Source organism: Pinus tabuliformis, chromosome 2_1 (assembly GCF_031772625.1).
Source record: "Pinus tabuliformis cultivar Carrire ecotype Pingquan chromosome 2_1, CPIR1, whole genome shotgun sequence".
Classification (NCBI taxonomy): domain Eukaryota; kingdom Viridiplantae; phylum Streptophyta; class Pinopsida; order Pinales; family Pinaceae; genus Pinus; species Pinus tabuliformis.
This window is the reverse complement of record NC_142299.1, coordinates 544415935-544427474: the sequence shown is the minus strand read 5'-3', so window position 1 is coordinate 544427474 and position 11540 is coordinate 544415935. Positions and strand designations below refer to the sequence as shown.

General features: G+C 33.7%; 1 protein-coding gene across 1 annotated transcript; it reads left to right on the top strand.

The window, feature by feature from the left end:
- The first annotated feature begins 8239 nt into the window (after positions 1–8239).
- LOC149201446 (uncharacterized) lies at positions 8240–8895 on the top strand. Its single transcript, XM_089399723.1, has 2 exons — positions 8240–8542; positions 8662–8895. Exons 1-2 carry the CDS (start codon positions 8384–8386, stop codon positions 8821–8823), a joined length of 321 nt encoding a protein of 106 aa, XP_089255849.1. The 5' UTR covers positions 8240–8383; the 3' UTR covers positions 8824–8895.
- Positions 8896–11540: the final 2645 nt, after the last annotated feature.

Below are 11540 nucleotides of genomic sequence, written 5' to 3'. Positions count from 1 at the left end.
GCATATAAGCTGATCCTCCAAACATAGGAACCAGTGGATCCTGCTTGGACTCATCTCTGGACTACTAGAATATGGCCCAAAATCTCTACCTTCACTTGGTTGCTCTATCATCATAGAATTCTCACTTGGGATAATTTAATTAAGAGAGGATTCCAGGGACCCTCATACTATCCTAATTGTCAAAAAAAAAGGAGGAACTAACCAACATCTCATGGATTCCTGCCACATGGCTAATCAATTATGGGAAAAACTCACATTCAGATGTCAGCGACCTTGCAGAATCTTGGGGGATATCAAAGGTACCATTCGCAATTGGACCCCTACTCCATATAAAAGCAGACTCTTAAATGCGCTATGGACAACTCTCTTGGGCTTCCTTTTCTGGACAATTTGGAAGGAAAGAAACAAAAGAATTTTCAAAAATCAAAGCACTACATTGGAGATCATCTGGACCAATTTATGTTAGAACATTCAAGAAACCCTCACTCTCCAACAGTGGAATGTTGAGGACTTTCCCACTCAGGCACATGAATAGAGTATATGGGACAACTGGCAATTAAGGATCCCACAGGTTCAAAGTGATCCCAACAAATCAAGCATTATCAACAAGAAGCCAGCACGTTGGAACCCCCCTCCAACAAATGTGATCAAACTAAATTTTGATGGTGCCTCAAAAGGCAATCTAGGAAAAGCAGGACATGGTGGAATATTCAGAGATCAAGAAGGCCGACCTTTGCTAGTATACTTTGGTTCAATTGGATGGGACACAAATAATTCTGCGGAACTGGAAGGGTTGTGGCGAGGTATGAATCTAGCGCACCAATATAGTTTTCACCCTATTATAATAGAAGGGGATTCCCAAATTCTGATAAACATGGTTACCCAAATACAAATGGGAACCATAGCTTCGAGAGTCGCTACCAGCTGGAGACTAGCGGCTCGGCTTGAACTAATAGAGAAATGGATGGAAAATAGACAAACCACCACTTTCATTCACGTCAAAAGAGAAAACAACAAGGTGGCTGATCTTTTGGTAAACATAGGAGTTGAACAGGATCAGGTACAACAATATGGAACAATCAATATTTTAAATGACCAAACTCAATTACAAGCCTACACAGACCTGGTGCACAAGGAAGCACAACTCCCGGATGCGGGTGCTCAGCAAGGATAGTAAGGTGGTAGCCGAAATGGACGGCAAGTAGCCATTCCCACATGGCCCTCTGTAATTCGGCACATCAGTCTAAAAATTGCATTAACACTAGCCATAAATGGAATTTAAGTTGGTACCGTCTTCAACCACCCTGCAACTACTCACCTCAGCTTCACGCAAAGATGACCTCTGGTGATAATCATACAACCACACCTGTCTCTTATCCTCTACCTCTACAATGTCTATGCCCTCAGGCAGCTGCAGCACCTAGCTCTCGCACTACTACGGGGAGGTGCTGCAACATCCTTTGCTGCATTGATTTAGCCCCAGGAACTCACTTCACTCATAGCCTAGCATGCCATTTTGTTTTCCACTCGGCCTCTGCAGCTAATCCCTCCACTGAACTGCCCGCTTATCCTTCCGAGCCTTCTCAACACTTTGAGCCTAATCCCAGCAGAAATTCTCATACACCTGGAGTCAACATGTCGAGAACTTGATATCGAATGTGTAGTCGCAGGGGTGGAAGTAGAGGAAGATTGAATTGTCCCCCTCATTCTCCAGCCTCTGAAACCACATCCTCTTCAGCTCAATAGAATATTGGCTACTACCCAAACACTCGTAGTGGCAGAGGCCACTCATGACCTCACCGCCTCAATCCGACCCCCCCTGCTTCGCCTCCGAGTGGAACTCCTTCCAATCCACAGCCGCCTCTCAATTCCACCCAATTCATCTTTCGTTCCTCCATGAACAGGCCCATTATTACTGCCACCATCTCTTTAGCCTTTCATGAGAAGGACTAAGAAATTGAGGGTGGACACCATTCCAAAACGCCAGCCAGAGCTGCGGGGAGCTCCCATCCCATCACCTCTAGCGAGGAGGAGTAGACCATTGAAGGTGGTTGCCACACCAGAGCAGAACTAGCCATGGTTTAGAAGAGCACTCACATTGCAGGGACACAACAAAGTGGGAAGGAGACGGACCTGGACCAGCATGACGACAAAGACATGGATCCTTACCACTGTTTTATCGAGGAGGAACAACCGGCGCAGCAGGCAGACAACATGGAGGCTTCAAAGCAGGCAGGTGTCGACATGGAGGCTTACCGATGATTCATTGTTGAGGAACACCCGTCGTCTTCGCCACGTACCTGATCGGCCACACAACCTGCCACGTGTCTGCTATTCTCAGGTTTTGGGAATTTTGCTTTCTGGTTTCTTTTACGGGGCTATCGAAAAAATGATGGTATTTGGTTACTTGGGTGTTTTTTGGTTCTCCTTGAAAAATTGATAAAAAACTATGCGTAATTGTTGGTTTCCCCTGTGTGAGCAGCAAGATAATTTTGGCAAACTAATTTTGATTCGGACTGGTTTCCCATTATGGATAGTCTAGAGTATGTTTTTGTTGTTTTTGCCCAATACTCAGGCACGGACAAGCACAGGCTAAAGCCTCAGTGTACTATATTTTTCAGTAATAGAATTAGCATAACTTAGAAAATAAATAAATAAATCAAATATATTATTAAAAAATTTAACACTATTAACAACATTAATAATATTATATACAAATATTAGTAAACTTAATAACTCACTTATTGAGCCGAGAGGCTCATTCTACAACGAGTGTGAAGGTGATGTGTAAGTATGTCGACGTGTGTTCCTTTTAAAATGAAAATAAAATATTCTCTAAATAGAAAATCAATGTCAACTATAATAAAAGGGAAAAAATTATATGCTATGCGTGTTTAATTAGTTGTCCATATGAACGAATATAATTTCATGTGAACTAATTAGAATTAAAAAAAATGTGTGAGTAAGATGCTTAAGCCTTACACTTTTTAAAATATTTTAACACGTGATTTGAAAAAAACCTATTTGAAGATCTACATTAACTAAATTTTGTTGACATCAATTTTATATATCTCTATATATAGAAAAAAGTGTTAAAAGAAATTATTTGAATGTTGTATATAACAAAATATCCAATGTGGTTTAAGAATAAAGCATTTTAATATGAATTAAAAATATATTAATAACCAAAAAACCATTTTAATGTGCCCTAATAAAATCACTCAATTCACATGTTATGTTTGAAATATTTTATATATTGTTTTAAAAAATAATGAATATCATATAAACTTATTGAAAAAGATAAGTTTTTTTTGGTTAAAACATTTGAAGTGGTCTATGCATTTTAAAGTTTAACATTTTTTTAGGTATATGTTTGTTTGTCAAAATCTAGCAAAGATTTTTTGGAATCACAAGTTTAAGTAATGTAATGTCTATAGCATTTAAAATTAAAAATTTAAACAATGAAAAATTACACATTATTTTTTGCACTCTAAACTGAGTTTGCACCTGTACAAATTTGATCCCTCGAAGCTCATGTTAGATCCCTACTTAAGATGGATCTATGCTGGTTTTATTATAATAAATTTTTATTAATGTTAAGAATAACATTAGAATTGTTATTAGTATTTATGTTATTAATAACATTTAATAATGACGTTACTATTACCAATAATACAATTATTATTAGCATTAACAATGGTAAGTTATTAATAATGATACATTAATTATAACATAAATACACTATTGATATGATTAGTGTAATAATATTATTATATGTAACGAGTCATGTTATTATTACATATGATAATTCATTTTACTTTAATGTAATAATGTTATTATACTATTATAATGTTGTTGTTAATGTTATTTAATATATTAGTGGTATTATTAATATTACTATTATTAATAACATTTAGGTCATAGTGTTAACATTAATAATAATAATAATGTTGATGATGATATTGTTATCAATACATATAAGAAATGAGGAAGGAAATTAATACTAACAAACCATCATCATTATTACTAATATTAATAATAAGATTAACAATGTTCTATTATTAATATTAATTTATTAATTATAACACACCCATATACACTTAATATTTTTAATATAATAATATTTATGTAAGGATAATATTGTTATTATTAATGTTAATATGAGTAACAATAATAATGTTAGTATAAATAAACTTAAAAGTGTTATATTTCCTTAATACCCAATAAACTTATTTGTAATTTTCCAAGGGTAAAAATCTAGAAATATAAACAACAAATGTTCTAGAAACTTAAATCACAAATGCGCTGAATTTTCTAACATGCACAACAAAAGATAAATTAGAAAACAAAAGATAAATTAGAAGACAAACACGTCAATACATAAAAACACAAGATATACCTAAGACACCCCAACTCTTGGAAAACTGCAACGTTGTGCGTATTCTATTATTCTAATCTCTAGCAAAGGATTTTCATCTAAGAATTACAAGGGAAAAATTCCTAGTTTACCACAAGTAAAATACTTGTCCACCCCTTAGCTAAATTGATTCCCTTCATGGCTATTGGATCTACAAAATTCCTGCACAAACAAACAATTTGATCCACACATGCAAGCACACTTTCTCTCTCGTACATGCACGTGTGAATGGACCATTGCACTTAGCTGTAGATGCTCAAATCTCCCTCGATTTATTCTTCTCAAATGTGGAGGTCTACAATCTGCCAAAACCCTCAATCTTCCTTCGCTTCTCTTTCACACCTACTTATGCTCAACTGAATTGCCACCAACTCCCATGCACCTATGCCGCAACTCTCTAATCTCACTTCCTGAGTCACGCCCTCCTTTTCTAGTAAATGTTGTGGTTGTATCAAACTTAAAATCTCTGCAAAGGTTGCTATGTTGTCCTTCTTGTACCGTTTCTTTCTCTTAGTGAATTTAGTAGTGGAATGCCCAAACTAGTGGCACGAGAAATACTTGATCTTGTTGTGATATTTGTTCTTATTCTCTCCCTTGGAACCTAACTGCCCACCAAAATTACTCTTTTTATCCTTATACTTGGTCCCTTTCCGGCCTAAAGTTAAAATTTCTTGATCTTCCTTCCCTTTAACATGAGATGGAACTTGATTTTGTCTACGAATCTCCCCTTTGAAATAGTCAACCCACAAATTCTTCTAATCTAGAAAGTTTTCTCAAGCACATATCCCAAATGTGAAGGCTTGCCATGATTTGGTGAAACCCAAAACAACAAAATTTACTAGTTCCCTTTCTTGAACTATCTCACCCCCATTAGACAACTTTTCCCTTACTTTGGGAAACTTGGTAAGGCAAGAAACCACTGAATCTGACTTAGACATTTTAATTCTCCTGAGCTTGTTGTTCAGTACCAGCTTTCTGGCCTCACTCAAACCTTTATAAACAATAATTATTGTAGACGACATTTATTTGGATTTCTTTTTCCCAATTAGGTGAGGAATATTGTGGTCTTTGACTCCTTCAAGGATAGTCCTTTTTTCCTCAGCATCCATTTTATTATTCTGAGCCAACTACTGAGGATCTATTGGTGTGGTTGGGATATTATGAACAAAATGCCAAGCCCCTTATAACACCACTTCTACCCTTTCATTCCATAAATGAAAGTTAGATGCATCATTAAATTGGTCTTCAAATATGACACCCTAATATGCCATATTGCCAAATTACATTGTTGAATACAAATCACACTAGTAGATTCAATGCACACTACTCAAAACCCTAACAACTAAATCGATATGATAACTTGCTTCCTCTGAATCGCATAATTTTCTCTTAAAGATAAAATATGTTCCTGTACCTCAATAAAAAACTAAGCCCCCATACCATGTTAGATTTCCTTAAAACTCGTTGAACTGATTTGTAATTTTCTAGAGGAAACAACCAAGAGATATAAACTACTGATATTATGGAAACTTAAATAAAAAACACACTGAGTTTTCTAACATTCATAATGGAAGATAAATCATAAGGTAAACTTGACAACACATAACACAAGATATACCCAGGAAAAACCAACTCTCGGGAGAATCTGCAACATTGTGTGTAGTTTATTATTCTTCTGCAATAAATTTTTTTGTTTAAATAATTACAACAAGGGAAAATTTTCCAGTATGTCACAAGTGAAATACTCATCCACTCTCCAACTAAATCGATTCCCTTCCTATGCACTAGATCTGTGAAATTCCTGCACAAATCAACAATTTAACCAACCTTAGTCGTTTCTCTGGAAAGAAATCAAAGCATAATTTTCAACCATATTCAATCATAGGCATTATATTCAACATTCCAAAGTCAACAAGGGAATAGACATTAATATAGTCATTAAAGTTAATATATATAACCTAAATAATGATTTTTGTTTATGTGATTATAGATAATTGAAAACAATTTTAGACCTCGAAAAGTGTTTTTCCATCCATCGCATTGGGAATGATTCCCTTGAGTTACTGGTCATAGCTTAAATGAGTGATTTAACATAGTAGTTAAGCTAGTCTTCGATATTGTATTTAGATTTTTTACACCACAAAAATGGTGTTTGTGAGCTTTGCATCTTTTGTTTACATATGTACTAATGACAATTTATTGGAATTTCAAAATAAGGCGTAATTAGACTCATATTTTACAAATTCTCATTTTATCGTTTAATGTGTATTGAAAATCAATGTACCATAAAATTTCTAGCTTTCATTGCATGCTAATATTTTTTATTAATTTTATTTAAATTTTGGTAAAGAATTATAATTTTGAATTATTGAAACTGTATAATTTTAATTAATGGGCTTACACATTGTTAGTTAAATAAAGAATATCAATTTAGGAGATAATTACATTAGTTTGTTAATAAAATAATATCAATTTAGGAGATAATTAGCTTAGCTTATCCCTTGATCATCCTTTGAAGCACATCCTAAGAGCATAGAAGCTCATATTGGAACTCATATCCCTAACGACCTTTTACATAAGTCATGTTTTGTGTTTTGCAATTTTATTTCTTACTCATGGTCTATTGAAACTTCATCTAGGACCAAAAGACTTTATGTTCTTCCCATAGTAATTTCTAAGGCCTTGAGAGCAATCACCACTATGCAATTATATGAGCAATAATATTTCACTTAAAATGTGAATATCCCTTTTAAAAATACTATGAGATAACTCAAAACTCTACTAATGACTTATAAGTCTTAGAAACTTCAGCTCAAGTTTAATTCCCAAATTTTCCTCCTTTTACCATAGTTAAAATCCCCAATCCCCAAAACTTATCCCTCTTATCAAAAAAACTCTTTAAAACGAACTCATATTATTATTAGAGATTAAATATCTTACTAAAAAAATTATATAAAATTTAACTTCTCTATCCCTTTTATGAAAACACTCCAAAAAAAAACCACATTATTATTAGAGATTAAATATCGCACTAAAAAAAATTATATATAAATTTAACTAAATATCCTACTAAAAAATTATATTTATTTAACTTTGTTACCATAATTTATTACTATTTCAAATATAAACGAATTTTTTTAATTAAAACGTGTAACATAAATTTCCTAAACACCTTTTCAAGGAGGTAATAAACTACTTGTATATTGGAATGTGCATACTTTATTTGTCCATGCGCATTTCTAAAGCATGATTACGCTGCTAAATAACATGTGTTCACTATGTTGCACTTTATCGATCTATCTTAAACCATGTTTACCTAAAAAGCTTTACTCTGTGTACCATGGACCAGTTAGTCTGATTCTGATTCAGTTAACTCGCGGTTATGCATGACGTTAATAAAATCAATGTGACGGCCCCGCGTAGACCTGTTATAAGCGTGATTTAAGTTTATTAATTATTAATATTCGTTTCTTCACAATGTCACATTACTCCATCTAATTAAACGTACCTTCCTCGTCATCATCATTCACTTTCCGATAAGCACAGGCTATGTGGTCGCCGCAGCCACTCTGGAAGCTGCACGAACGCGTTGTCCATTCGGTTAACGATGTCAAATTAGCGCACCTCCGATCAAACACACCTTCCTCGTCAGTCTTCTCTATTGGATAAGGAGAGACCATGCAGGCACACCGGCCGTTTGGAAACCGCGCACGCGTGAACGCTGTTTCCACACGGTATAGCGTGTTTAATATTCAACTCTGGCTATATATATACCGGACTAATTCCCTACCATTCATTCATGTAATCTAATCTGCTCAGGAATTTGAGTATTGTCAGCGGGTAAAAGTCATTGTCTGCATTTCCTTACATTGCATTGGGATCTACAGATTTGATTATTGTAAGGGTATATAAGTGGTTTTCGAATTTCCTTTCAAACCGTTGTAATTGAAATCAATTTCGGAAAGCATGTCTGAGAATAAACACCATCACTTCCACCATCACAAGAACCAGAACGCCAACTCGGAGGCGACGCCGTACGAGAAAGCGATGAAGGAGGAGAAGCACCATAAGCGAATGGAGCATTTAGGTGAACTGGGAGCAGTCGCTGCTGGAACGTTTGCACTGGTACTATATATATATATCTCTCTTATTCTGTAATTTTTAGTAAGTTGATAAACTAAATCAGGTTTATAGAGTTTACCTATACAATTATAGGATTACTAATTCTCTCATTGGGTATGCAGTACGAGAAACATAAAGCAAAGAAGGATCCAGAGAACGCGCACAGGCACAAGATTGAGGAGGAGATTGCAGCAACAGCTGCAGTGGGAGCTGGGGGCTATGCCTTCCACGAGCATCACAAAAAGAAGGCAGCCAAAAAGGAAGTGAAAGATCATCATTTCTAGCCACCTGCGCCCCGTACCTATGCTTTAAAACAGTTTTCATTCTTTCGCTGAAAAAGTCATCCGTCATGTTGACACTGGCTTCAGCTTCATTCGTTCATTGTATCTCTTTATGATCCTAATAAGCATTTTAACGTTTTACTTAATAGCATAGTTACCAAATACGGCCGAACCACGGTTAAAAATACGAAAATTCGCCCGTACGATTCGAATAGCGAATAGTTCGATAAAATTCGATCCGGTTCGTAGTGGAGGTGATTAACGATTTGGGCGCATGTATGGTTCATTACCTCGGTGTTTAATGATTTGGGAGCATGTATGGTTTATTACCTGGCATAGTTAATGGTCTCAGATGGTTTATTAACTAAGGAACAAATAGATTGCTGCGGTATGGCACAGAAAAACAAAAATTGTTGCAGTATGGCATGCAACAGAGAAAAACAAAAACTGTTGTGGTATGTTAAGTAGCAGAGAAAGACAAAAGATTCACCCAATAAATTGTTTATTCGCTAAACACAAATAGATTGTTGCTGTATGGAAGTATTTAAATTAGAGCATTGATGGTATTAAATTTTATTTTCTGGTTAGATTTTTTCCACTCACAGAAAAGGAAATAGAAGTATTTAAATTAGAAAATTTCTTTTTCCAAAAATAGGTGGTTGATTTTTTATAAAATAAATTTGAATATTAATTTTGTAAAAAGGATTTTACATTAATGAATCTTTGAAATCAAAGAAAGAATATAGGTTTTTGAAAAGAGGATATGGTTTAGAGGGAAATGCATAGAATGATATTTTCTGGTTAGATATTTCCCACTCATATAGAAGGAAATGGAAGTATTTAAATTAGAAAATTTCTTTTTTCAAAGACAAGAGATTGATTTTTCTATAATATAAATTTGAATATTAATTTTCTAAGTAACAAGGATTTTATATTAATAAAATTATGAAATCAAAAGAATAATATAGGTTTTTGAAAGGAGTATATAGTTGGGAGGGAGATGCACAGAAAGAAATAGAAGTACCTAAATTAATTATTATTTTTTTTTATAAACAAGAGATTGATTTCTCTATAAAATAAATTTGAATATTAATTTTCTAAATAAAGAATTATTTTACATGAATAAATTTCTGAAATCAAGATAAGAACATAGGTTTTTGAAAAGAGTATATAGTTTGGAGGGAAAAGGTGAGTGAATTCTTTTTGAGTGGATTTGGTTCTGAAGATTTTTTATTATATACAGTTATAAGTGATATAAAATTCAAAATAAATTAGAAAGAAGATAGTTAAAAATATTTTAAAAATATATTAGTTAAAAAATGTTTAAAAAGTGTATTATCGAATTTTTTTCGAATTGAAAATTTTTCATTCGAATTTTTATCGTATCGAATTCGAATCCGAATCGAATTCGAATTCGAATTTGGTAACTATGCTTAATAGTATTGTGATGCTGTTATTGTTATTAATATATTAATATTTGTATGGTGATTCTCAGTCCACCAACACCTCTATTCCAATTCCATACCTCCAAAATTCCGAAATCAATCAATTCCATACCTCCAAAATTGTCATACCTTTAAAAGACTGATTTAACATACTAGTCAACCTAATTATACCATTGGGAATGAAAGATTCTTTCGACTTGGGAAAAATGGTTTTTGTTTTATCTAAATGCATTTATAATTAAAAATGGATTGTGTCTTTTATAATTGACTATACATGTATATTGATGAAATTACATTCCATTACATTCAAAAAAATATTTTATAAAAAGTATATATCTTCCAAACTTTATTTTGCAAATGCCGTTATAAAATGTTTGGTTATTTATCAAATGCCTAGATGTTCATTCACATTCCCCACTTTCCCATGACAAGTGGCTTAGCCCTTAGGAATGTGGACTACTAAAATGCCCTCTCATTCTCGTTCTCCTCCACTCTTGGAATAAAAAAATCCAAAAAATATGATACCCCATTTATGGCCCATCATCAAAGCCCTTAATTCACTATTGTATTTCAACTTCAATTCTCCCTTTAGATGTTTAGCTTCTTGGAGTTAGATTTGGGATTTGGGTAGAGAATATTAGGTTTTTTAGCCTAGGTAACTTTAGCATTTATGGCGAGGGTTTGAGAAGAGCTTTTGCTTGGGACTGAGAGTGGTGGAACTTCTGCTAAGTGGTGGAACTTTCGGTAAGATCCAGTGGTACCAATGGAATGATTATGTTGACAACAATGAAATGATTCTCGTAAATTTTTGGATTTTGTAACAACAATGGAATGATTTCAGATTGTGCTATTGGTAAGGTTTTGTGTCATTCTTCATTTATTTTTTTTAACAATTATACTATTCCTGGTAAGGTTTTGTGTCATTCTTAATTTTTTTTAATAATTGTGCCAATTTTCTTTAACTTAGGAAATGATGTTTTTTTAGAAATTGTCTCTCCATTCTAATCCATCACATGTATTTGTTTCATTTTAAATAATGTGTTAGCCTAAGAGCCTCAGCTTGTAGAATAATTTGATTTTTGATGTTGCACATAAAATAAGTTGTGAAATATAATTGGCTTGCAAATCACCCACAATTGGAAATAGGGAATTACATCAATCTGGGCATGACTAGAAGCAAGAAATTACATCAACTTATTTGGATAAGACAATAAGTATAATTAATACTCCAATAAACTCACTAACCACTTATCACTTAATGAGAAAAATAAACCT

Coding starts and splice junctions, on each gene's coding strand:
- LOC149201446 (XM_089399723.1), top strand. CDS start 8,384: ATGTCTGAGAATAAACACCATCACTTCCACCATCACAAGAACCAGAAC. Junction 8,543..8,661: donor CTGCTGGAACGTTTGCACTG/GTACTATATATA, acceptor TTGGGTATGCAG/TACGAGAAACATAAAGCAAA.